The 27586-nt window shown below is 43.7% G+C and overlaps 1 protein-coding gene across 1 annotated transcript in view; it reads left to right on the top strand.

Annotated features, from left to right (window-relative positions):
* Positions 1-27055, top strand: part of POU6F2 (POU class 6 homeobox 2) — a 492326-nt gene extending 465271 nt beyond the window's left edge. Inside the window, exons 7-10 of the mRNA XM_061166383.1 lie at positions 2243-2449; positions 13309-13477; positions 22874-23042; positions 26551-27055. Of these exons, the coding sequence (XP_061022366.1) occupies positions 2243-2449; positions 13309-13477; positions 22874-23042; positions 26551-27055 (1050 nt within the window). The remainder of the gene's footprint in view (positions 1-2242; positions 2450-13308; positions 13478-22873; positions 23043-26550) is intronic.
* Positions 27056-27586: the final 531 nt, after the last annotated feature.

The following is a 27586-nucleotide window of genomic DNA, read 5'->3' as shown; positions in this document are numbered from 1 at the left end:
ACTCCTCGCATGTCCTTGTGACCACCTTTTGGAAGTTAAAGTCTAAAGAGAAGTTACAGTGAGATCTCTGTAAGCAAAATTGGCACATCTGACAAGTTTTCAACAACACAGTATGTGACGGTCTCCACACTTGGATGCATGGGAGCAAATGAAAATGAGCGAGTTGTAAGGCACTAGGGAATATTAAAAAATTCCCCACAGAGTACTGCCAAGGGTTTGACAAGCTGAGATGGTGATCCCAACTGTGCTGAAAGGAGAGCAAAAATGAAAAATGCTCAACTTCACAGAAGCCATCCTGACTTTAGAACCACCCAACCCCACCCTTGCACCTCTCAGACAAAGCCTCCCATTAAAGGGTTCCCTCTGTCGGGCCGTTGTGGGTCCCTCTGGCTCTGACACTGGCCCTGCCTTACCCTGCGTAAGTGATGCCAAGGCCCAGGAAAGAAGAGAGGAGCGAAGGAGGGGTGAAGGGGGACCAAAGTGATGCCATGTTTTAGTAATGTCGCCGCGAGGCGTTGGCAAGTGAGACTGCGCTTGGGGAAGAGGCTGGTGAGACACTGTGTTTGCCTTTTCTTCTCTGCACTCAGAACGCAGGCAGAGCATCTCATTACCGCCAGGCGAGCACAGACTCATGTCAATCTTCTTGGAAGCAGAATGCCTCTTCCACATCCAGTGTGTTCTGTAGCTGTCAGGGGCCTGCCTCCTCTGAAGCCTTCTCCTGGGCTAAACACGCTGACATCCTGCCTAAAATAGAACCCACAACCCTGCCACCTAAGTGAATCCAGCTTCCGTAGGCTTTCATCGGGGGCGAATCAGGAGGAGTGGGGCTTCCCAGGCCCAGGGAAGTCAGACAGGATGGGTCAGCTTCTGGACTTTCCCAGCGCATTGAGGACAGGAGCATTGTACATTTCATAGTGCAAGTGAGGAAAGTGGGAGTAGCCTGCGTCAGAGTCAGACAAGGAACTTGCTCCCCCCTTTGCCTGTGGAGTCAAAGACTTTGAACCCTGGGATGTTAATGCAAGACCATTCATCAATAAAGTACTTATGCACCCTGATCTATTGATGTTGACTCCTGCTGACCTTGCTGGCACTGATGGGACACGCTCATGGCCATGCTGCTGGACGGACAGCGCGGTCTTGCTCAGTGAGACTGCGGAGCTGCAAACTCCCTGCAGGACCACTGACCACTCTCTCAGTAACGACTTGATCTTGATCATCCGCCATTGACAACTGCCATGGATACCTGATATTCTCACAGCTCCTCCATTAGCGCCACCCCACAGGAGCTTCTGTGGTGGAAGCATGGCTTGCCGAGTGAGGAGGGATTCTCTCAATCCTGATCTTTGGACTGAATCCTGTGGGCTTGCAGGTCTTCTACGGTGCCAACTGTGTCTGGAATCCAAGAGACAGCTGAACCCAGAAACCGTTCCTTCCTAAGATAGCCATTGAGAAACTATGTCCCAAGCCCTGCCAGGGGGAATGTGGGCACAGAAAATGGGATCATTTGTAAACTTAGTCTGCAAGCAGCTAAGCGTCTAGTGGGAAACTGCAAACAGGATGCAGGGCTTTTCCTAAGAGAAGGTGCCCCCCTATGTCCTCCCTGTTGATGGCAGCCAGGGGATATATGGAAAAGTGAGCATTTGGGGGTCCAGCCAGACGAGGGCCTTCAGTGCGTGAGTTGTTGATGCTCTGTCTGCTTCTGAGACAGAACAGGGGAGTCTGCTGCCCTGGCAGAAGTCACATGCTTCTGTCCTCACTGATGCCTGAGTTTCCTTTCTTTTTTTTTTATTGGAGTATAGTTGTAGTGTAGTATAGTGTTAGATGCTGGTTAGTTTCAGATGTGCAGCAAAGTGTCTCAGATATACATAAACATGTATATATTCTTTTTCAGATTCTTTTCGCAGATAGGTTGTTAGAGAGTATGGAGTAGAGTTCCCTTTGCTATACAGTAGGTCCTTGTTGGTTATCTATTTTGTATGTCGTAGGGTGTATCTGTTAATCCATGATTTTAGTTTTAAATAAGATGTTTTCCCCTTCCGCCCAGGCACTCGGTCCATGTGTGTTTCCTCTCTCCTTCACGTGCTCATCCTTTGCCACTTTCTTTCTTCTCCAGATCGGTCCGAGGATTCTGAGTCGGCTCTCAGGGAGCCTCCTACGGAGACCAGAGCACAAGAGAGGTTCAGGCGCCTGTGCCAACTCTGAGCAGAGCCTGGAGCCTCACCTGTGGGCCTGTTTCTTGCAGATTATTGGGACCATTCCTCTGATGCCGAATCCAGGGCCCTCAAGCCAAACACCGAGCGGCACTCAGGGCCTTCAAGTGCAGCCGATCACCCCCCAGCTCCTGACGAACGCCCAGGGCCAGATCATTGCCACAGTCATCGGGAACCAGATCCTGCCTGTGATCAACACGCAGGGCATCACGCTCTCCCCCATCAAGCCTGGCCAGCAGGTAAAGGCTTCTTGTCCAGACAGCCCTGGCTACCTGGATACCTCTCCTTACCGTCCTTCTTCTAATTGGGCTCAATCAATGAAAAGTAATTTTTAAATTAGAAAATATTTAATCTCACTAATCCTAACATATTGATACTTATTTTTTTAAAAAAAGCAAGTAGCTTTATTTTTCATTCTTAGTGAATATGAGTGACAACTAAATAATTGCTAATCTATAAACAAGAATATATTTGGTGCTGGAGAGGGTGTGGAGAAAAGGGAACCCTCTTACACTGTTGGTGGGAATGCAAACTAATACAGCCGCTATGGAAAACAGTGTGGAGATTTCTTAAAAAACTGGAAATAGAACTGCCATATGACCCAGCAATCCCACTTCTGGGCATACACACTGAGGAAACCAGATCTGAAAGAGACACGTGCACCCCAATGTTCATCGCAGCACTGTTTATAATAGCCAGGACATGGAAGCAACCTAGATGCCCATCAGCAGATGAATGGGTAAGGAAGCTGTGGTACATATACACCATGGAATATTACTCAGCCGTTAAAAAGAATTCATTTGAATCAGTCCTAATGAGATGGATGAAACTGGAGCCCCTTATACAGAGTGAAGTAAGCCAGAAAGATAAAGAACATTACAGCATACTAACACATATATATGGAATTTAGAAAGATGGTAATGATAACCCTATATGCAAAACAAAAAGAGACACAGAAATACAGAACAGACTTTTGAACTCTGTGGGAGAATGTGAGGGTGGGATATTTCAAAAGAACAGCATGTATACTATCTATGGTGAAACAGATCACCAGCCCAGGTGGGATGCATGAGACAAGTGCTCCGGCCTGGTGCACTGGGAAGACCCAGAGGAATCGGGTGGAGAGGGAGGTGGGAGGGGGGATCCGGATGGGGAATACGTGTAACTCTATGGCTGATTCATATCAATGTATGACAAAACCCACTGAAATGTTGTGAAGTAATTAGCCTCCAACTAATAAAAAAAAAAAAAAGAATATATTTGGTTATAACAGGGACAATTGCCTAAAGTTCAATAGATATGTGTTCTTATTTATCACAGCTTGTGATACTTAACTTTCAGTCCATTTTAAAAGGGGTCAAGAAGAAACTAAAACCAGTTAACGTCTTATCTATAAATGGGGGAAAAAGTATTACACATTAAGAGATCCCAAATTGATGCTGCTGAAAGTGCTTCCTAGAAATTAGGGAATGAAAAATAGGAGGTTCTAATTGGTAGAATTTCATTAAAACCATGAGAATCCAGTATGTTTTATCCATTCAACTATCAATCAAGCACTTTCTGTGTGTTATACTAGAAGCTGGGTACACAGCCCTGAAGAAGAAGAACATGGTTCCTGACCTCATGGAGTTTCTGGTTAATTGTTTTCTTCCACAAACCTTTCTTGATAACCCACTATACACTGGGCCCTTGCTTAATTATAAGAAACAGGGGTGAAAGAGTGACAATTTCTTGTCTTAAGGAGCTCATAGTCTTGTAGAGGACACAGATGTATGAGCACAGCCCCATTATGCAATAAAACAGAATGACCTGGGACTTCCCTGCTGGTCCAGTGGTTACAAATGTTGACCCATCATTCACCTGACTGACTCCAACCCATCCATCAAGACTCACTTCCAAACCATGTGAGCACTTCCCCTGCGGGAAGAGGAGGGGGACGGGGCAGCGGGGAGTGGGCGGGAAACTAAGATCCAGTGACATGGCCAAAAAAAATCTTTTAATAAATAAATAAGACAGCATGTCCTGTAACAGGACAGGTATGCACAAAGTTTAGTATCATCACAAAGATGGAAGTGACTGGCTTTGTCCAGAGAGTGTTGAGTCCTCACATGGTTTGGAAGTGAGTCTTAATGGATGGGTTGGAGTCAGCCGAGTGAATGATGGGTCAACAACATTCCAGGCGGCGGGGACAGCAGGCACAGAGGCAGGGACACACGAAGAAGCCTGGAGTGCTAAACACAGGAAAAAAGTTCATGTGACTGAAACGCAGAGCGAGTCTGAGAACAGTCATGGAAGGGGCCTTATAGTCAAACTGAAAAGGGTGACTTTGTCCCAGTGTGATCTTGAGGCATTCCCCGTCTTTGTGCCTCAGTTTTCTCATCTGTAAAATGGGGAAATGTCAGGATCTCCCTCACATAGCAGTTGGGGGGGCCTCTCTTACTCCCGCTGGTTCTCCCTCTAAATCGAAACCACTGCCTGTGGGCCAGGGTTCCCACCACCCTCTTCTTCCCCAGCTTTCTCACAGGCAGTGGGACAGTCCCTGACAAATGTATCATGAGGACTTCTACCCCCTCCCTCTGCCCCTGTCTCTCAGCTATTTTCTTTCTTTTGCTATTTACAGGATTCCACTGTATTCTCTAACCTTCTAAATAGTTCCCCCAAGGGAATTGGACTGGTCCCTGCTGGCTCAATGGTTAAGACTCTGAGCTCCCACTGTAGGAGGCACAGGTTCCATCCCTGTTCAGGGAACTAAGATCTCACATGCCACACAGTGTGGCCAAAAAAAATGAATAAATAGTTCCCCCAAATGTTTCATTGGCTTTTTAATCCCTAGTTCTATCTGTTCAAACCTATGTTCAAAATTATCTCTGGGCTCAGAAATGAGAAAATTAATCTTTTCGTACAATCTGCTAAAAAACTATTTCTGTCAGCAAACCCAAGTTGCAAATTGCCAAGAAGGTGATGAATTAATTAGAGATCATCAACATTTAATACAAGTAGCTCTCACTCTCACTTTGAATTTCTAAGTAGGGTGTGTGGGTGATAGACCACTGCCATTATACAGGATGACAGCTCTATGTTTGAGGTAGTACAGTTTTGATCCAGAAGGACCTAACTAAGAAACGGCAAGTAAGAGGGAGGTATGGTGCTGCTTCTCAACCCTCGCCCACTATTGACAGCATGAATCCATTTACACAGTCTCTCTCGTGAGCATAGATGCACCTCAGAATCTTGCTCACACCCTACCTGTTGACCCTTGGAATGAAACCTCATTATCACAGTGGGAATGTCTGGTCCTCTGCTAATCTAACCACTGCCATCAACCCTGTTGGTAGAACTGGAGATCTAGCAACTGGGAAGAAACAGCCAGCCTCTAGGATTGTGCCAGGCCCATCCAACTCATGTCATTTACAACCAGCATCACAGAGGGCAGGGCTTGCCTTGCCAGTATATGTGCATGCATCTCTCATACAAGTGCATGCTGAGAGGACATGTGTGCACAGCTGAAAAGAGTGACACTCAAACCTTCCTGAATCCTCAACTCACGGCAGGCACCCTCGGGCCTGTCCCGTTGTTCAAGGCACGTGCCAGTGGTCTACTCAAGTCCTAGGAAGGTCAAGGGAACTGATGACGGACGTGGTGAGAAACATCAGGAGAAGAGCGCCATACTGTTTCTTGGCATCAGCTCTGACTGAAACACCTTGGAAGGTGTAGTAAAGTTAACAAGTTGGGTGAATTAAGAGGAAATGCTCGAGTCTGAGTCCCAGATATAAAAGGGGGAATTCTGAGGATAGAGGGTCATAAAATGCTGAGAGTCCAAAAGTAAAAAGCTCAGACCTAGAGATATATATAAGAATAGTGATCTTCAATTTTTTCTTTAAATATTACCCTTTACATTGAAGAAATATAATATGGACAACTACTAAAAAATAAAGGATTTCTCTTGTACAATAGAGAAGTTTCTCACTTTATTTTTTTATGTGATTTATGACAAATGCTTGATCTCACCAGAGCATAGTTCCAACAGTAAAATATGTCATAAATTACAAGAGCAGAGAAGTCCCTAATTCGCACTCAAAAGGAAGTCCACTTTTTATGGAGTGAAGTACAGGCCTCTTGGGCTAGATGACCTGGGGTGATTTGTTTTAATCTAATAAAAATAATTTAAAAATCTTAATTTTTACACATGTCTACCACTAGTTAAAAGAACCTGGATAAAATCAAAGAGTGAAGAGTCAACTACTTTTGAGGATGCTTTATTCCAATGATGAAAGATTGAGAACCTGCAAAGTTATCATCTGAAATACAAACAGTATTTTTTAACAAAAAACACATACCAGTATCTGATAGTCCTTGATATCACTTCCACAATATCGAGTCAGGAATCCTTGGTGAGCAATGCAAAGAAATAAAAGTCAGAAAATGACTAGATAAGAAAGAGAGGGGGACTTCTCTGGTGGTCCAGTGGTTGAGACTCTGTGCTTCCAGTGCAGGGTATGTGTTTGATCCCTGGTCAGGGAAGTAAGATCGCACATGCTGCACACACACAAAAAAATATATGAGAGAGAGAGAAGTGTCTTTCTGTGCATGAAACAAAGAACCTAATACAAAAATATTTGGTAGAACTTGAAAGTAACATTTCCTTTCCTCCTTAAGATTCTGCAGCTCCAAAGTCAGAGTGACCCACATGCCAGGGTTTGCCCTTACTGTTCTGTGATTGTGAATTCATGATTTCTTCATGAGCAGCACAGAAATCATGTTGTGTATATTTATTCTTCCTCTGACTAAATCCCAACAGAAGTTTATGGGAGATTTTTAATGTCGTTAAGAAACTAGAGACACAGGAAAGGGAAAATGTGATTTGTAAAATCAAAGCATTGAAATTTTTCAAAAATCAAATACCATGGCTATAATACATGGAGACTGCCATCCATGAAATCACTCAATTGTTCTTCAATATGTAATCTCGGTGCTAATAGGAAGCCAAAGGAAAATGGTTTATTTAAACTAGCTCTCTAAAATGCCGTGCATGCTAAGTTGCTTCAGTTATGACCAACTCTTTGCAACCCTATAGTCTGTGGCCCACCAGGCTCCTCTGTCTGTGGGATTCTCCAGGCAAGAACACTGGAGTGGGTTGCCATGCCCTCCTCCAGGCGATCGTCTTGACTCAGGGATCAAACCCACATCTCTTACATCTCCTGCACTGGCAGGTGGGTTCTTTACTGCTAGCACCACGGGGAAGCCCCTAAAATGCTAATATGATTCTCTAAATCCATCTGGTTTTGTTTTTTTTTCCAAGTAAAAAAATATAGTCACTAGTTTTTTCCCAGCCATTACCTAAATCAGTAGTTTCCAATTTTTTCTTGGAGCCATCCAGAATGAGACACAAATGAAGTATTTCCACCCATACAGGATCTAAAATAGTCATAAGGGTTTCCTAGAGAAAGGAAATGTGTGTCAGTGACCCCAGTACAAAACAGACCTTTGACCTTGCAGCCACACATCCGGGCATCTCACATCTCTGGTCTCCCTGGTCGCTGCCAGTCGAGCTCAGCTGACAGAGCGCATGCTCCCTGTCCGCCCTAGCCTGGGATGCCTCTCCTACCTCTTCTGTCGGGCAAACTCCCACCACCATCCGCCTGCCCAGGACCCCTCCTTTGTGAAGCTCACCTTTATCATTCTCTCACCTTGGTTTTCCCCTCGCTGCATTCACTGTCTTCAGTCTATACTGTCTACACCTGAAAGGCAGGGACCAGACTGATTCAGCCTTGCTCAGGACCCAGCCTATGCTGTGTGCTCCATCGTGTTTAACTGCTGCCAAATGGTAGTGTTTCCCTATCGGAGACACCAGATTCCAGAGTCATGCTCCCTGAGGAACCCAGGCCAGGCCCTTCCATGGCTTTCTGATTCTGTGTCTTCTGCCATTTTCCAGTAGGTTCCAAACCAGCATCTGCCGGTAGCTTGGGGAGAACTTACACACAGCACTCTCTTCCCTAATTCTCTTTCTTTCTCTGTTAACCCCTTCCTCTGCACTAAGATGCAGAGTTCTATCATGTTCTAGATATGATACCCAGGGGAGCTTTTAGCTATCAGAATTTTTCAAAATTTTAGTACTCAAAATTTTTCAAGTTAGGTTGTCCTGAGCTCAACCCTGAACCTTCCAGCAAATTTAACACCTGCACAGTTGGCCATGTCCATTGTAGAATGAACTCCTTGATAACATTCAGGTATTCTTTATGTCCTCCTAATTATTAAAAGCTCTTACTAAATCTAGGCTCTGGCTTCTCTTGTCTAGACGCAATAAATCTACTTTCTTTACCCTTTTTCTAAGACAAGATCCTTCCAAAACCTTAAGTGGTCCCTCAACCAGCAGCCTTAGCCTCACTTGGGAACCTGTTAGAAATGCAAATTCTTGACTCCTACCTGGACCTACTGCACCAGACACTGTGGGGGTAAGGTCCAGGGATCTGTTTTCTAACAGCCCTCTAGGTGATTCTGAAAGCGCTTAAATCTTGGGAACCACTGATTTCATTTCTTCTGCAGCCACTTTGCCTTTAAATGTTTGGAAAGTTTCGTCTCCCCCCACCCACATGAATTTCTCTATATTTAATCCCATTTGAATGTTATTTTATAGAAATTAACTTTTTCCAATTCATCTATCACATTCTGGTTCTTCATTTTATCCCATTTTCCAATATGCTTGTCACCTCTACTTATTCTTATATCAATCGTGAATTTAATTAGAAGATGCTTTATTCCAGAAACTAAAATATTGTTAAGGATATACTGTGTTACACAAGGAAGACAGATGAGGAGCACTGGCACAGAAAATCCAGAAAGTCTTCAAAGTGTGCTTATATCTATTTTTGTTGAATACAGTAAATATCAGCAGTGCCGACCAACACAAACTAACCAGCAAAGCCAGCCTATGAGATGCAGTGAGAAGCGTAAAGCTTAATGGACTCTGAATCCTATTTCTGCCTGTCTCTCATCCCCTGTGTGGGATGAACATCCCCATATCCTTCTCTCCTTCCCTGGATGAAGCAAAGCCCCAGGCTAACATGAACTGCCCCTTCCTTTTCCTCCTTTTTAGTGGACTTTCCATGCCTATATTAATTTTCTAGAAATGCCATAACCTTAAAATCTTGATTCTTTTCTTTTTTTTTTTTTTCCTCACTTGACAGTTCAACTCCCTTTGACCTACTTCTTTTTTTTTTTTCTTTCCAATTATTTTCACTAGTTGGAGGCTAATCACTTCGCAACATTGCAGTGGGTTTTGTCGTACATTGACATGAATCAGCCATGGAGTTACATGTATTCCCCATCCCGATCCCCCCTCCCACCTCCCCCCTCACCCGGTTCCCCTGGGTCCTCCCAGTGCACCTGGCCCGAGCACCTGTCTCATGCATCCCACCTGGGCCGGTGGTCTGTTTCACCATAGATAATATACATGCTGTTCTCTCGAAACATCCCACCCTCGCCTTCTCCCACAGAGTCCAGAAATCTGTTCTGTACATCTGTGTCTCTTTTTCTGTTTTGCATATAGGGTTATCATTACCATCTTTCTAAATTCCATATATATGTGTTAGTATGCTGTAATGTTCTTTATCTTTCTGGCTTACTTCACTCTGTATAATGGGCTCCAGTTTCATCCATCTCATTAGAACTGATTCAGATGAATTCTTTTTAACGGCTGAGTAATATTCCATGGTGTATATGTCCCACAGCTTCCTTATCCATTCGTCTGCTGATGGGCATCTAGGTTGCTTCCATGTCCTGGCTATTATAAACAGTGCTGCGATGAACATTGGGGTACACATGTCTCTTTCAGATCTGGTTTCCTCAGTGTGTATGCCCAGAAGTGGGATTGCTGGGTCATATGGCAGTTCTATTTCTAGTTTTTTAAGGAATCTCCACACTGTTTTCCATAGTAGCTGTACTCAACTAAGAATCTTTTAGAATTTTTATGTTATTCTGAACTGTTTGGTTGAATGCTAGAAGGTAGTAGGGCCCCAGTGTTCTGAAAAAAGTGTTTATTTCCTTTGGACAAAATACATCTTTCCTAGATTCTTAGTTATCTTAGATTCATCTCTTTCTTTGACTGTGTAGACATAGAACAAACTCTCAATAGAGCTATTTTGTTTTCCTCTAGAATTCCTTCTCTTGTGTAGACTTCTAAGTGAGACTGAAGCCTAGTAATTTTTCTTTACTGAGTTGTATATGAGAAAAAGAAATTTAAATTGATTATTGTCTTATCCAGTTCCTTGATGGTACTTTGCCACGCCCAGGGCCAATAAAATATTGATGAAATGGTAAAACCAAAGAGTAGCTCATGATTCAATAACTCAAAACTGTGAAAGCTTTTGTCAAGTAACAATATTTAGAAGGACAACTCAATAGGTTACAAGGGGTAGACTGACATGCAAATATCCATCACATTTTATTAAGCAAATTAAACATAGATTTAATCTTCAGTGTGTGTTCCTACAGAATAAAATTTACTGGATTCAATTGTTGATTATGTGCTCAGCAGATTGGCTAATTACTTTAGGCAGATGCTTGTTGCATATTAATTTGAGTTCCATATCAATTACAACTACCTTACTTCACAATCTTAGCACAGTGGAGTAACAGTGAGGATGTTCTTTTGAGATGTAATTGCAGGAAATTGTGGAACAGGACAGCCTGGCATCCTGGAAAGAGCCCTGAACTATGGGGCGAGAGCCCAGATTCTAAGGCAGACTCATGGTCTTGGGAGAGTCACTTACTTCCCATAATCGTGCCAGCTATATCTGCTGTGTAGAGCTAGCCTGTGAATCTGGAAAGCAAAAGCATTACCACGGGGTCGGGGGCGGGGAGAGGGTGGGATGGGAAGGGAAATAGGTCCCTAAACACATTTCCAAAGTAGCACATGATTAACAATTGTTTGAAAGTAGAATGTTAATTGATGGTTAAAAACACTTTAGGGAATTAAAAAGACTGTCAGTCACAGGTGTTGGTGATGCTACACAGCAACTGGAATTCTTATAATAGCTGGTGAGCATATCAAAGGCTCCAACCACTTTGGAAATCAGTCTAGTAGTTTCTTTAAAAGGTAAATGTGCACTTAAGGTATGACTTAGTCATTTCCACAGTTCCATTCCTAGGTATTTACATATAAGAAATGAAAACACAGGGATACACAAAGATTTGTCCATAAGTGTTTATAACAGCTTTCTTCGTCATAGCCCCACACCGAAAATAACCCAAATGTCCATCAACAGATAAATGCATGGACAATCTTTGACATAGACATGCATACAGATATATAACAATACTATACATATTTCTCAGCAATTAAAAAAAATGATTTACTGATATATCCAACAAAACTGGGTAAATCTCAAAAACAGTATCTGAGCAAAAGAAGTCAAATGCAGAAAGACTACATACCATACAATTCCAGTTTTAGAATTATGCCAAACGGGTACATGTGGCAGAAAGCAGCAAAGTCCCTGTCTGGACCCAGGAGTTGGAAAATTGATTACAAAGGCAATTAGGGAACTTTATAGAATGATAAGAAGGTTCTATATCTTGATAATGTGGTGGTTTCACAGATGTATACATTTGACAAAATTCATCACACTGTATGCATAAAATGTATATATTTTATTATGTGTAAATTATATCTTGATAAAGTTGAATTAAAAAAAATGAACACACACGCACTGGGAAAGCATAGACAAATGTGAAGTTGAAATCTCCAGGCTGACTCTTAGATCCTGAGGAGGTGGTCAAAGATCAGTGCCCGTTTTGTAATTGGCTCTCTTTTCACCAAAGTTCAGGGCCTGGCCTGATTCCACTCCCAGCCTGACTTCCTTTTATTAAAAACCTTTTTTGAAAACCTTCCTACACCTCTGGGAGCTGTGATGATGGACATGAAAGCACTCTGGAAAGTACTCTGTCTAATCTCTGTCTAATCAACAAAAGTGGCCACTGCTGAGGCTACTGGTGCCCTTGTGCCAGGCCTAGGGCCGTCATCGCACCAGCTTCCTAGAGGGTCAACACACGGATGGAGAGAGACCCCTCCCAAGTGTCCAGGTGGACCCAGATCCTGTGACTGTCCTCCTTTTCTCTCTCCCTCCTCCCTTGAGTCGAGGTTCTCACCTCCCAGAACAATAGCACTTTGATAACCTGGAAAGAAGTCATGACTACAAGGACCACCTTCCTTATGGCACACAAGACTCGAAGTGAATTCTGACTGTGACACTGTGGCTAGGAGCTCAAGCCCAAGGATCAGACTTCCTAGGTCTGGAGACCAACTCCTCCACACCTGCCGAAGGAAGACGCCCAATCCTTTAAACTCTCTGTGCCTCAGCTTCCCTGGTGGTAAAAGAGGGGTCAGAATAATACCCACTCCACAGGCTGATGTCAGAGTTTTAAATGAGAGGGCATGATAGTGCCAAACAAAGTGCTGGCACAGTGTAAGAAAGTGACAACTAAGAGGGACAAATATCAATCGATACATTTGTCCTGACTGCCCCCATTTCTCTCTTAATTTCAATAGGATCTTAAAATTTTTTTCCCAGTTCCACAGTAATACACCCAGACTCTGGTTTGAGAGAGCAGGAAGTTCCCATACACACTCAGCCTAAATTGGAACTTTCCTTAAAACACCAGTTACATAAGACAAAATGATTGGGCACAACCCACTCTTGAGATTTTGAGTCTTGCGGTCTAAGTTGATGGCAGGTGTTATATTTTATCTATACGTACTCGAGAAGCCTGTCAAGCACCTTAGAATTGCGTGAACAGGCAGAAAGAGTCCAATCACATGTGGCGGTCAAGAAATGTAGAAAACTAGATGCTTCAGCAAGCCAAGTAGGGAATTAATATATTTAGAAATACTAATAAAATGCCTGTCGAGGCAGGAGCCACATAATATACACAAAAGAAAGAAAGAAAACAAAACCCAGCCTGTTGTGCAGGGAGTGCATTATTTCAGAGAAGTATATATTCTTAGAAATAAAATTATTCAGCCCTGATAAACTTCTATTCCCTGGCATTTTCCTCCTAATTTTTCATGCCTTTGTGTATTTTTTTACATCCCTCTGCGTAGCTCCACCAACCCTCCCAGACGTCAGTGGGTCAAGCAGCCTCCCAAAGCAGTCTTCTGCACCTGGCTCACAGCCAAGCATCCATGTCTCAAAGCCCCGTCCGGCAGGCTTCCTCCTCTTCCTCCTCATCCTCCTCTTCTTCAGCTTTGAGCGTGGGCCAGTTAGTCAGCAGTAAGTATCCTTTCTGGCTTGGTTAAATCATGGTGGCCTTCTTGTTGCCTAATTGCAATGCCTCTCTCTCTCTCTCTCTCTCTCTCTCTCTCTCTCATCCCTCCTATCCCTTCCTCCCTCCTTCTCCCTCTGATCTTTCAAACAGAAGAGAAGTTTCCTGGCACTGGTAGGTCAATATTGGGATGAGGTCCATGCCCAGGGCCAATGGTTCACTGGGGAAGCAGACACCTCCACACCCCATCAATGAATGCATGGAGGGGCTGTTTCCACCCCAAGATGCCTTCTGATGGCGCTGAGTCAGTCTGGCCACTTCAGAAGCAAGAAACTGATCAGCTTTCAGGGCGTGAGCCACATAGCTCAGAACTGAAATAACCAACAACAGGCACTCAGCCGGCAGGTCAAGCTGCTTTTCTGTGTGTTTGAAGTCCCTGCCATTCTATTTGTAGGTGTCAGAAGAAATAAAAGAAAGTGTGCCTATGGGCGGGTGGTGTGTGCACCACGAGCTGCCCCCAGTGGCTCAAGGGGGAAGCTGCATGGGCTGGAATCTGATGAGAAACCTCTGAACAACCATTCATAAAATAATGTGAGCCTGCAGATCTGCTTCCCTGAGCAGGCCATGTAGACGTATTTTAGAAATGTTAAGTGGCCCTAGGGGAAGACGGCGTATGTATCAGATGCAAATAGAAACATGTTGAGATGAATGTGACAATGATCTAATTTAATGTTAGTTGTTCACCTTTAGTACATTTTTTACCTGTATATAAAATCACAGAATAGTGCATGAATTATAATTCTCCAGGCACCAAAAACCCAACAGCTACAGGTTTAAAGGGCTACAGCACTGCAGAGGCATCTGTGGCACCAAACAAGGACATATGTAAGCATCTGTGTTTGGTCAAGTGTCATGAGTGACCTGTTAAAACAGGAATAGTAGAGATTCTCCACATCATGGGCCAAGTCTAGAGATGCAAGGCAAAATGGAGGGTTGCCATGTCTCCCTCACACACACAAGCAAGCCCCCCCAAAAAATATACATGTACATATATACATACGCATGCATATATGTATGGATGGCACTCGATTCTGTCTTGCCATTTGTCTCTAGCTGCACAGAGAAGGATTAGCCTTTTTCAGAAATCAGTTACAGAGCTACTTAATGGACCAAATGAAATTTCATTTACACAGAGGCCAGTGGGACATTCTATGAGTATAATGAGTGAACCATAGTCTATGTCCTTGAGAGGAAATATTAAAAACTGGGAAAAAGAGACTCCTTTACCTCAGGCATTTGAGGCAAGAAACTCCAAACTCATATGCAAAGCCTGAATGAGGTACCTTCTCTGGGAGATACGAGAAGGTCCAGGACTATACCTACCAGGGTTTGGACTTTACACAAACCCATTGCTGGGCTTACGACTGCTACAGATTTTGAGCATGTTGAGCATTTTGAGCATAAACCCAATATAGAATAAAAAATACATGGAACATCTTCTGATACTGATTATTCCCCAGCAGACTTCTGTTTAAGATTTCATTTGTGGACTTCCATGGCAGTCTAATGGTTTAGATTCCATGCTTCCACTGCAAGGGGTACAGGTTTAACCGCTGGCCAGGGAACTAAGACCCCACTTGCTGTGTGGTGTGGCAACAACAACAACAAAAAAAAAGACTTCACTTGTAGAGTTTTCAAAGCACTTTCAATATTTTACCTATTTGAATACTCACAAAAAGTAATATAAATTATCATTTTCAGATACTGATGCTGGCATCAAATAGATCCTGCAAAATACAACCCATCTTATGTCAGAGAGGCCAGATTCAGTCTTAGTTGAGAGACCTTGACGCTCTATGACAAATCTCTGGGTGACAAAGCCAAGATGATAACCCAGGCAGTCAGATGCAATGGGTCATACACAGTCTACACACCACTGCTGCCTCAAAAAGACAGGATGCTTTCATATAAATTTTACCCAGTGCAATTTGAATGATAAAATACATCAAATCACCTAAATATTCTTCAAGTAATTGTTAAATGCCTGAACCCATATCTTATAATTAAAGCACAGGATTTTTCTCCGAGCCAATATGAAGAGAAACCTAGACAACTTTCATATTTTGAAATGTATATTCAAGCATGCAATATGCATTTAAAATTACTTTTGTCTAAAATTAAACTTTGCCAACTTTGCAGATAGGCTAATGTGGGGAGACCCAACCTTATATTTCAGATGTAATTGTTATATACAGGTTAAATTATAAGAGGGAAAACGTGTTTTAGTCAGAGGATGTCAACTTAAAAATTTTTAATGTGGAAAAAAAAAAAAACAACTTACTTTTTGAGCACCACATACATGTGAGCACAAGAATAAAAACGAAGAAAGAAAAAATAAGCAAGATGTGGTCCCTGCTCTGGGGGGGAAGGTCATGAACTGATAGCAAAGAAATACAGTTACAACAAAAGGAAATAAATGCTATGGTCCACATGAATAAGGTCTATGGCAGTACAGTAGATAGTGATCTCAGTTTTGGAGGCTGAAACAGAACAGAAGGACATCTGAAATAAATAATCCTTCAATTAAGTTGGATGGTTAATGGGTCAACAAATCCCTCCACTAAGCCAAGGCCATAGTTTGAACCAGGTCAAACTGGATTTGAAGCTACAGTCAAAACCTTGGTTAGTGAACCTTCCGAAGTCATGGTCAACGCAGCCTGATGCTGGGCAACCTGCCATTGCTTCAGATGAATGGGAATGGGTGGGGCATCCATAACCTGCCCTACTCCAGGAGGAAAAATACAGAGTTAATACCAAGCATGCATGCATGCCAGGCTTCCCAAGTTGCCCTAGTAGTAAAGAACCCACCTGCCAATGCAGGAGACACAGGAGACTCGGGTTCGATCCCTGGCCTGGGAAGATGCCCCAGAGGAGAGCATGGCAACCCACTCCAGTATTCTTGCCTAGAGAATCCTACGGACAGAGGAGTGTGGCAAGCTATATTCCGTAGGGTCGCAAGGAGTTAGACATGACTGAGGCAACTTAACACGCACCCTCCATCTATTATGTGCAGAATAAGGCTGAACAGAAATGCGCGTGTTAAGTCGCTTCAGTTTCGTCCAACTCTCTAAACCTACGGACTGTAGCCTGCCACGCTCCTCTGTCTATGCCATTCTCTAGGCAAGAATACTGGAGTGGGTTGCCATGCCCTCCTCCAGAGGATCTTCCCAACCCAGGGATGCACACTCCTTAAAACATCTGCATTTTGTTCACAGCACTGCACAGCCTGCCCTGTGTCAAACCTTGCCCAGTCTCCGCAGGCACCAGGGGCAGCTACAGGTTCCATAAGCAGAGCTTTTGGAAAGTCTAGAAGAGTCAAACAAATGACAAAGTCCCAAACTAACTTAAGATTTACACAGTGCTTTTCAAAAACAAGTAGACATGGGACTTTTGTGTTCTTTTCTGGGGTTGGTTTGGCTTTTCAGGACAAAAAAAAAAAAACAGGCTTTTCTGGGTTTGGTTTGGCCTGTAACTCAATTCTCAGATAGCAAAAGGACTGAGAGTTAATATTAAAAAAAAAAAAAAAACTATAAAGTGAACCTAAAGATGCCTGGTGCTAAGAAATTTTTTAAAAACAACAACACAAAAAAAGACTGTCATTTATACCATTCACACTGAAGGCTGAACTGTATCTGCTTTGAAAACGAACTTTTCCTGCTACACAGAAGTAGCAATATGGTAGTTCTGGATGCCATAAAACAACTCTGGTTCCTTTGTGGACTCTCCTTTTTGAAGTTTGCATGCTTAAGGATCCCAAAACTAACAAACTAAAAAAAAAAGAAAGAAAAAAGATGCCTGGTGATAGCTACAGCACAGTGGGGCCCCCGATTCACTTGATCAATTTCACACCATTTTCTACAGCTCAATAAAGTCACCACATTGTAAGCAGGCTGTTCTCCCAAATTACATTGCAAATTCCCAAATGGTTTCTTATGTCTCAGAAATATTTGGTAAATATGCCCATTTTTTGCTGTGAGAGTAGCACTAAAAAGCAGATGGATATTTAGAAGACAGTGAATTCAGACTTGGCACCTTCTTTATATTAGATATGTGTTTTTTCTGTAACAATCCCACAAGCAGAGAGTGTAGAAGGGGCGTGTGGGTGGAATGAAACTGTTGGACCCTTTTAGCAACCCCTTATACTGATGTCCAGGGGAACAGTTGGAAGGAGCTAAATTTTGAAAATTAAACAAAATAACAGTCCTGGCCCACCCTGAGCACTCAGTTCAGTATGGTCTCAGTGACCAAGCAGTCCGATTCTACAGAACAGGTTTGTTTTCACACACTTTGCATTTAGCTCCCATGAAAATCTTTTATTGTTCAGCCCATACATTCCAGATTTGGGAAATGTCATCATTATACTTAAGTGTTGCTGCCAACATTCAATGCCAGTGTAATATAAGTCTCCAGATGAGCCAGTCCCTACATAGGCTGATCTTTTGGCTCCTTTAGCAAGGCTCAGATTCAGGGCGAAGCCTGGAAGTCTTTTCTTTCTGACTCTATTTAACACTGAGCAGGCCAAAAAGTTCATTCAGGTTTTTCCATTAAGATGTAACAAAAAACCTGAACTTTCTGGCCAATCCAATGTATTGGGCCGACTTAATCTGGAGCAAACTTCTATAATAGATGCATTCACACCTCCTTCCCAATGCAGAGAAATACCAAGCTGGGTTTCCCTGGAGCTGGATTCAAGGTTCTGGGTTCACTTCTGGGAGGACCTGAGGGTTCCCTCTGAAGTCCCTGTCAAGGAGGCCTGAGATTCATCCTTAGAATTAACCCAACCTCTGCAGAGCCAAGAGAAGGAATGACACGATGGAGAAAGGAAAGCCAGACTGCCTGATCCCAGGGTGGACTGTCAACCTCTGGGCCAGACTGAGAGCTACAGTGACCTTCCAGGGAAGCTTCCGTTCACCATTCACCATTTATCTCTCGTTTCCTCTCTTCAAACAGAAAAGCATATAACCATTAATGAAGGGGAACTGTCCAACAGTCCAACAGTGCAGAGAAAACCTCAAGCACTTAAGACAGAAACTTTGGAACCAAAAAAAAAATTGCATTAGTTTTTTTATTAATTCAAAACATGTTATGGACACCATCTAACGCATTCTCCCAATGTGGGAAGACAAGCCCCACATGTTGCAATCAGAGTAAAACTAATATTCATCCATGCAAAACACTATCTTGCACAGGTCTTGGGATCCATGGAATGAAACCATCGTAATACATTTGCCACCTGATTTTTATGGATGAGAACAATAATACAAAGAAAGCCAAGCAGCTCATCTCCAGCAATCAACAAACTGCACAAACAATGAAATACTGATTTTCCCTCCCCGGGCCTTTGTCCAATAGACCATCACCCTGTTTCAATTTCACCATAATTCCTATCTTATCAGCTCTCTTAGTAGAACCAGGAAAAAGACAAGAGTGGGAAATGGGTGAGACGAGGAAGATTTGATGAATGTTTGTTTGGGGTCTCACAGAAGTCTGTGGACTCAGGGGGCCAGGCACCCACCTCTCTGAGCTTTTTAGATAATACACACAACTGGTCAGTGCAAGCAAGTAAGAGGTCATCGCTTTCTTTTCAATCCTGATTATTCTCAGCTATCTGGTCAAGAGCAACCTGCACAATCACACACATGGATTTCATGGCTGGTCTCAGGGAACTAGTAAGGAGATAAACAATAAAGGCAAGGAAGACATAAGCTGGAAGCATCTTGCACAAAATTGCATCTGAAATCATAAACCTGCCTGGTACTGCGCTGCCAACTCAGGTGGACCCTGGGACTAGAGTCAACCCCAGAAATCCTTCCAGATTAACTCTCTTGCTTCCTGTTGGTCTAGAGATAGGGCTAATGTAAGGCAACAAATTTACTTCCCTACCTAGCTTTGATCAGAGAAAAACTCTCCCCTCAACTCCAAACTCCACTGGCCACCCAGGCCACTGACTCCCAGACATCTGTCACTTGCTATGAATGGTGGAGCCGGGAGTGGAGGCAAGGATGGGGCACCTACTGAGTAGTCTTCCTGGCCCATCATCTTACAAGGTGGTAGAGATCTCTGTGAAGTGGAACCTGGTGAATAATGATGGTTAAGTGTCAAGTGGAGCCATGCAGTGGATGCCACATTCAGACTCAGACTGACCACAACTACAGAGAAACCTTCTGACCCTGGGGTCAGTAGGTCCTCTGCATCAGAGTCGCCTGTGGTACCTGTTAAAAATGCATGTCCCACGTCTTAACGGGTGATTTCTAGACCTCCTGAGTTAAGAAAACCACTGTCCTGGGGACTTCCCTGGTGATCCAGTAGCTAAGACTCTGCACTCCCAATGCAGGAGGCCCCAGGTTTGATCCCTGGTCGGGGACCTAGATCCCACATGCCACAACGAAGACTCAGACCAGCCAAATAAATTTAAAAAGAAAGAAAGAAAACCACTGTCCTAAAGCCATGCTGTTACAGGAAAGCGTCCAGCTTCCATTTCTTCATCCTCAGCTTTGAACCCCCACTGCTCATACTTGCAAAGCCACCAGTTCCCCTTCCTTCTGTCTTGGAAAGAGGCTAAGCCCCATCTCCCCGTGCCCCTGTGCTGTTCTGTACCAAGCGTCCATCTCCATTCTACACCAGGGCTTCTCGACTGTCAGTTTACTATTGCCTCCTCCCTCCACAAGGAGCTCGTTTAGACTTTTCTGTCCTAGCTGGCCCCCTTCTTCAGTGAAATGTTACCACCACAGGTATGCCACACACTGGCTCTGTTCACGTACCTCAGCCCTTTGCGGGAGTGCAACAATTGTGCTACCTAAGACTTTTCCATCTTCCCCACTGCCACCTCAGAACCAACTTCCACCCCCTTGGGAATGCATGCTCTAAAGGCAGGGTCACAAGACTGGCTCGGCAAGGCAGAAGGTCCGAGGAAGCCTGGAGGTAAGGATGCAGAGAAGCTGAATGGGCAGCCTGAAGCAGAGGCAGCTGACTGATTGTACCCAAGTGTAAGTGTGGACCTCGTGGACCACATCTAACATTTCAAAGAAGAAAATGACAAATCTAAATTTTTCTTTCGAAATCTCCCAGTTTTTCATGTTGTCAAGTAATTCCCCCAAATTGTACACACTCAAAAAGCTAAGTTTTCTTTGCAAGATGTTTATTTGCAACTCCTGCTCTAGGAATTTTTAAAGGAAGAAACCCAGCAGAGGTTCTAAACTGCTATGAGCATTGATGGGACTTGCCAGAATCCTTAGCAAATCCTCCCAGCTGCTCCAGGTACACTGCGGGTGGGAATTAAGATCCACAGGGCAGCCCTCACCAGGTACAGCCTAAACATGTCTTCATTAGCCAAGTGATGCCAGGCCTCTGGGTCAGTTGGGAGAGAAAAAGCGGGATTATAATTAATCTCAACAGTCAATCAGTTTTATAGTCATCTTCTGCCCTGTCCACGGACATAGATTCTCTTTATTCTAAACTGAAATATTCACCACTCACAACACAAGCTCTCCCTGCCCCTACCAAGCTCCCTGCAGGCCCCCACAGTGCTCGGCTCCTCCCCACACCCATGCCTGTCTGCACCCTGCTCCTATGGACCAGAATATTCTCTGAAAGCTGCCCACTGGGTAAAACCGAGATGAATCCTCTTTCCTGTCACCTCTCCCTTCTCTTAAAATTTCTGTGTGGGTGCCACACTACTAGTTCTTCACTCTAGGCAACCTGGTATTTTCCTCCATTTCTCATTCATGATGTTGAGCCCCAACCCCCTGTAGACAGCAAACTCCATAGAGGCTGGACCTGCCTCTTCTCTTTCTCTTACTCCTTCTCTCCACTTATTAGGATTCCCAGGAGTCACTTAAAAAATACTTAGAGGGAATTCCCTGGCAGTTCAATGGTTAGGACTCTATCTACGCCAGGGTTCAATCCCTGGTCAGGGAACTGAGATCTTACAAGCTGCATACCCAAAATCAAACCAAAGAAACAAAGCATAAAGAAAAAAGTAGAAATATTTAGAGACTAAAGGCAGTGATTATACCACTTTTCACACATCTTTCTTCCATGAAATCATGCTTAGTGACATGTGAAAATTCTACAGGACTTTGTTTTTAATGAGAAGATAAGGTACAGTGCAACACCTTCACAACTGATTTTACTGACAGATTCCATTTGCCCTGTAATGTGAGAACCTATACAGGAAGCTCCAAGCCCCCCACAGATGTTAACATCTTTATTTCAAGATTCTTGAAAAATTGACCCTGGGGGCACAAATGTTTGTTTCTTTTCATGATAATAGTAGTTTCTATAACCCTAAACCCAGAAGGCTGATAGAGTCCACCCCAGTTCCTTAGACAAGTCCTGGAATGGACTGAAACTGGTGGGTGATTGTGCAGAAAAAGGAAAAGAAAAACTTTTCACCTAAGTCCAGGGGAGAGGTGAAGAACAATAGAGTCAGCTTGCAGGGAGAATGGCTTCGCTCCAGGCAGGATGGAGCTGCACTTTGAAATCTTCCACCATCCCCAATTCATGCTGTCTCCAGCTTGGTGTACGCTTTCATTTATCCAGGGATCAGTAGCTGTGAGTGGGGCGGTCGGGGGAGAGCTTCATTCTCCAGCTGTTGTGTCATTTCCCTTGATAAGTCCTAAATTGACTGCGTTATCTGGCACCAAAGGAGCCTTCCTGCGGTGGGCATTTTTTATTATGTGCCCTTTCAGGGGACAAAGACATCTGTGTCAGTAAATTGCTATGGGGCAGCGGGGGAGGGGCGAGGGACAGCGTTATTCCCACAGCTTCATAAGTATGCTCTTCTTAGGGGCTAATGTGAACACAAGAAATTAGGCATCTGTTAGCCTGGCTGCAGCATTGATCAGGATAAGGGAAATACAAAATACTATTTTTTTTCAAGGGCAATTTTTAGCACTGAACAATCCAGTTAAGACATATCAAATAGAAATTTTTCATCTTTCTATTTTTGCATGATATCTGAACTTATTTATGGGCAAAATGGAGTTGCACTCCCCAATAACTGGTGTGTCCCCCCACCCCCGCCCCTACCACCTCCACCCCCGGCACTGGTAATATCTGCTAGGCTCTAAGGAACTCACTCTTGTATTGTAGAAGTGGCAGGGTGGGTTCACTGTGGTTTTCATCTGGGACAGAGCTATCTCAAAGGATGATTGGTGCAGGTGGAAATGAGTTGAGGATAGGGGCTTGAGCTCCACTCCAGGGAGACAAAGAACCTTCTGCCATGTGGCTTCCCCACCGCTCTGCTATTATAAACTGAGCCACTTTCTCATCAGCCGTCTTGAACACACAGTACTCGGATGTGCGTTGATGTATTGATCCTGTTTTTAAAAACATCTCCACAGATCCTCAAACGGCTGCGGGTGAGGTGGATGGGGTTAATCTGGAGGAGATCCGAGAATTTGCCAAAGCTTTTAAAATCCGGCGCCTGTCCCTCGGCCTGACCCAGACTCAGGTGGGCCAGGCCCTCAGTGCCACAGAGGGCCCCGCGTACAGCCAGTCGGCCATCTGCAGGTAACCCGTGCCCGCATGCTCTAACCTCTCCCAGCCGGCCCGGGCCTCGTTTGTCCTCTCGGCTCAGCTTTTCTTCTTCGGGTGGGCAAAGCTGGAAGGGTAGAGTGTGGGAACGAAGTTTGGGGTAGCTATGTGTTGGGATCGGTGATGTTGATGGAAGTGAAGTTGCTAAAGCAGATTTAGGGGGCTGGCTTAATAATGCCCATCAACTCACAAAAAACTTCCAAGGTGGTTTCATTGGAAATACATCTCCCGTCGCCCCACCACCTCCCCCCACCTCCCCGGGGCCAGAGGCTTCCTTCAGGACCCACCACCCTACACAGCTGAGATTCCGTTTCCTGTCTGTGGACTGATGTTGTAAAGCTGCCAGTCCCATATGGTGTTAATACTCTCACCATTTCTGCTTCGGAATGGCTCTCTAGATTTGCTAAGAAAACACACCTTAAAAAAAAAAAAAGAACCATCTTGTGACCATGAAGGATTTTTCTAACTCGTCTCACCAGACACAACTTTAAAAGCATATTTTTAGGAAGAAGCAGCTGCTTTACATAGCTCAGAAAAGCATAGTGCGAATTTGGCCTAACCTAGCCCACTCCCTCCCCAAATTAAATACATAAATGACAGAAGCCAGCCTTGGTTGTGTTCGAGTTGATCTGGGTCAAGCCGCCAGAAGCGGACCCCGTGCATGCATGTGTGTGTTGCACTAATCCTATGTTTATGCATGAGGTAACAAAGGCACTTCAATAAGAGCTTTTTCCTCTTGGGCAATGTCTTATGAGTCCTCCTCCATCAGGAAAAGCCAAGAAACCAACTCTAAACTCATTTAAGTGGATTTTGTTCTTGGTGATCCATGAAATGCTGTCTTTTTATCTGCTCTTTATACTTTTAATGTATTCCCCAAAGGACCGAAGTGTACTTTTCCCGCAGTTTAAGACTAAGGTTATAAATAACATCAGTATGGGGTAGTAGCTTGCAGCTCACATTTTGCTCAATGATTTTCCATAAAACCCATTGATTGTTGTTAAATACAAAAAGCACCATAGGATCCTCTCACTTCTATGGTCTCCCCTACTGTTTTTTCTTATAAGATACCTCCCTGTAGAAAATAACCTTTATTCAGTCTATACAAGGCTACTACTGCTGGGAAATTTGTTTCCAGGCTTGTATATGTTATTCCAAACAACATGTACCAAAGCATCAACACTAACAAGCAACATCAAATGATATGAATACTGTTGCTCCCTGTTGGGAAACATTAATTTTGTTTCATCTCGACAGGCTGGTGATAAAGGCTGCCACAGGTTTTGAAGTTGTTGCCCATGTGCTATTGTTGCTAAAGTCCTCTTTGGCTTATTTTTAGTCCCAAAATGCAATTTTCTTTTCGTGGTTGAAGTGCTGTGTAAGATTTTCACTAACACACATAGTGTTTCTTGAGCATTCCCAATCAAATATGTTGATTTCTAAAATCTCTTTTGGAGCCAAAAATACTATGGCTGAAATGAAAAGGTGACTTGGCGGGTATACACTGTTTAAGAGAAAATGGCAGATGGGGACTTTGGGGCCCTTTTCTAGCTCCTAGTGTTTCAACAGGGTCGTTTTGGGAGCTAACTACCAAGGGGGGGAAAAAAAATGGAAGTCTTGAAAGAGACTGAGATCTGACAATGGGACAACTCCAGTTAATTTTGAGTGTGGGGAGGACTCTGCATCTGCACACGCTCTAGTGTCAGCCTCCCCTTATTAGCTGCAGGAACTCCCTAAGGCTTTGACAAATGCCCCCACATCAGAGACACAGAGGAAAACACACCATCAGTAAACTGGACATCCTTATCACAACCTCTACCCCCCACACCACAGTGCTGTAAAGTCTGTTATCATACTATCAAGACTTTACCTTTGGGAGTTTTGCAGCAAATGATGGTAAAGTGTGGTATGTGGCAAATGAACACAACAATGAGTACTTTAGCAGAGCCTGCCACAGTGAGCAGCTCATTAAATGATAATAAATAATTAGTTCATTTTATAGTGGAAGCAAAATGTGCTTCTTTCCTCTTTGACCAGCCAAAATTTGGGAGTTTTTTTAAATAAACAACTTCTTGATCTATATGTGGAAGGGAATGCTACAGGAATCACACTAAAATTTGATTCTATTGGTGCTGCTTATCACAACATAAGATATCTAAAATGGGATGCCAAAAAATAAGATTAAGGCACATAAAGGAAGCCTATCCTTTTGTGTCCTTTTGCAAGCATCCTCCTAAAACATGCTGTGACAAGAGCAGGTTCATTTTCACTCTATGAAAACAGTCAATTGTAATAAGATGCACTCTGCAGTCAGAAGGTTGTTTTACAACAGCATTGGACTCGAAAAGATAGAGGAGAATGCTATGGATACAAAGTTATCATCCTGGAGGGTTGTGCATTTAGTATTAGAATAAACAAACAAACAAATAAAAGGATTGAGTACTGTATTTCATTGAGAGTGTGTATGAATTTGATACCAGGATGACCTCTTAAAACACTGTATATAATTTTGTCCAAGATGCTTCATATTTTTTTAAGTCAGTGTAGCAAAGAATTGCTGATGGCAATTGATATATAGAAGACCTCATTTACAGAAAATGATATCATTCAAGTACAGTTTGCAGATATAGCACATTAAACACAGCTTGATACCCTGGTGCAAAAGTACACCATTACACTGGACGGTGTTGAAAGGCCTGAGGTGGCCCTAGCACTTCCAGGGAGTAGGGGGGTGTTCATAGTAATTACAATGTGTCCAGCTGTTTGTGTCCAACAGTAGAGTAACAAGGGGTTATGTTTTACCTGAAAAGGGAGCATGTTGTTAACTTACATATGGTGAAAATTGTTTGTTACCAGAGAGAGACAGAGATGGGAGGGGGCTTGGGGGAAGAGAAAGAGATTAAAATGAGACACAAAACAGAGATGAAAAAAGAATCATAAAAGAAGCGTGTCCCAGTTGCCATCACTGATGATTAGAATGGATAGAACATTTTTTATCACCAAGTCCATGGGGGGGATTGAAGGAAACCAAATGGAAAACATACAAAGAATCATTTTAAGCGAAAGAACATGACAGCTCTTGTCTTTGATGTCACTTCCTGGCATTAATTTTTGCCTTAAGGATTCTGAAGTTTGGGGGAAATGATGCTGGGTGGATTCAAAGCAAAGCTCAGATCTCAAGCATTTTCAGGAAAAAGATCTACGAGTGGTTTTTTGTTTCTGTCATGGTGGCCGCTGTGTTGTGCTGTGTCCACCCCGTGCTCACCTGGTCCTCATGTGGGTGTGCGGGCTGCATGTGGGGGGCATGAAGCATGCAGGTGGCGGGCGCTGGCTTGAGTGGGGTGGGCTACCTTGCAGCTGGCTGCTTATCTGGAGTGAATTCGCTCTGCCAGTCAGTCAGGCAGGCAGGCAGGCAGGCAGGCAGGCAGAAGGCCCACCCTGGCAGAGGACTCCGTGTAAGTCTGTTCTTTCTCAATTCTCCCCCCAGACACACCATCCTGAGAAGCCACTTTTTCCTACCACAGGAAGCCCAAGAGAACACTATAGCTAGCAGTCTGACAGCCAAACTGAACCCTGGCCTTTTGTATCCTGCCAGGTTTGAAAAGCTGGACATCACTCCTAAAAGTGCCCAGAAGATCAAGCCGGTGCTTGAGCGGTGGATGGCTGAGGCTGAGGCCCGCCATCGAGCAGGTATGCAGAACCTCACCGAGTTTATCGGGAGTGAACCGTCCAAAAAGCGCAAGAGGCGCACCTCCTTCACGCCCCAGGCCCTTGAGATCCTCAATGCCCACTTTGAGAAGAACACACACCCCTCTGGGCAGGAAATGACCGAAATTGCCGAGAAGCTGAACTATGACCGGGAAGTAGTTAGAGTTTGGTTCTGCAATAAGAGGCAAGCCCTGAAGAACACGATTAAACGCTTAAAGCAGCACGAGCCAGCCACGGCGGTCCCTCTGGAGCCCTTAACAGACTCGCTGGAAGAAAATTCCTAAAGAGACACCCACTCAAAATCAGAAAGAAAAAAAAAAAATCCACGGAAACTAAACTCCACCCTTGGGACTTCATCCCATAACCACCCCCTCCCCACAAAAAGAAAAAGAAATTACATTGAAAATAAATTTTAAGATAGCCCCAGTCATCACCCTTGTAAGTAAAAGACTACGAAAATTACCAAGTGGACAGGATGGTTTATACGCCTCCATGGGATTTTCCAAAAAAGAAAAAAAAGAATTTTTTTGAAAATTTTTAAACAAGGAGTACACCACATTCCAGGTGTCGGGGCGGGGAGGATAGGTCCCTCCCCCCACCTGTCTCCCCAAAGCCAGTTTTTTAATGGATTTAAAGCAAACCAAATAACCACAAACTCTTTTTCTGTACACTATGAAAATGTGAACACATTTTAAGGAAACAGAAAAACAACTAAACCAAAAAAAAAAAAAAAAAAAAAACCACCACCAACAAACAAACGAAAACTTTTCTCTGTTCAAAGCGAATACAAGCCTGCCACCTGGAGGAGGGACTAT

This window comes from Dama dama, chromosome 18 (assembly GCF_033118175.1).
Source record: "Dama dama isolate Ldn47 chromosome 18, ASM3311817v1, whole genome shotgun sequence".
NCBI lineage: Eukaryota > Metazoa > Chordata > Mammalia > Artiodactyla > Cervidae > Dama > Dama dama.
This window is presented reverse-complemented; position numbering and strand designations above follow the sequence as displayed.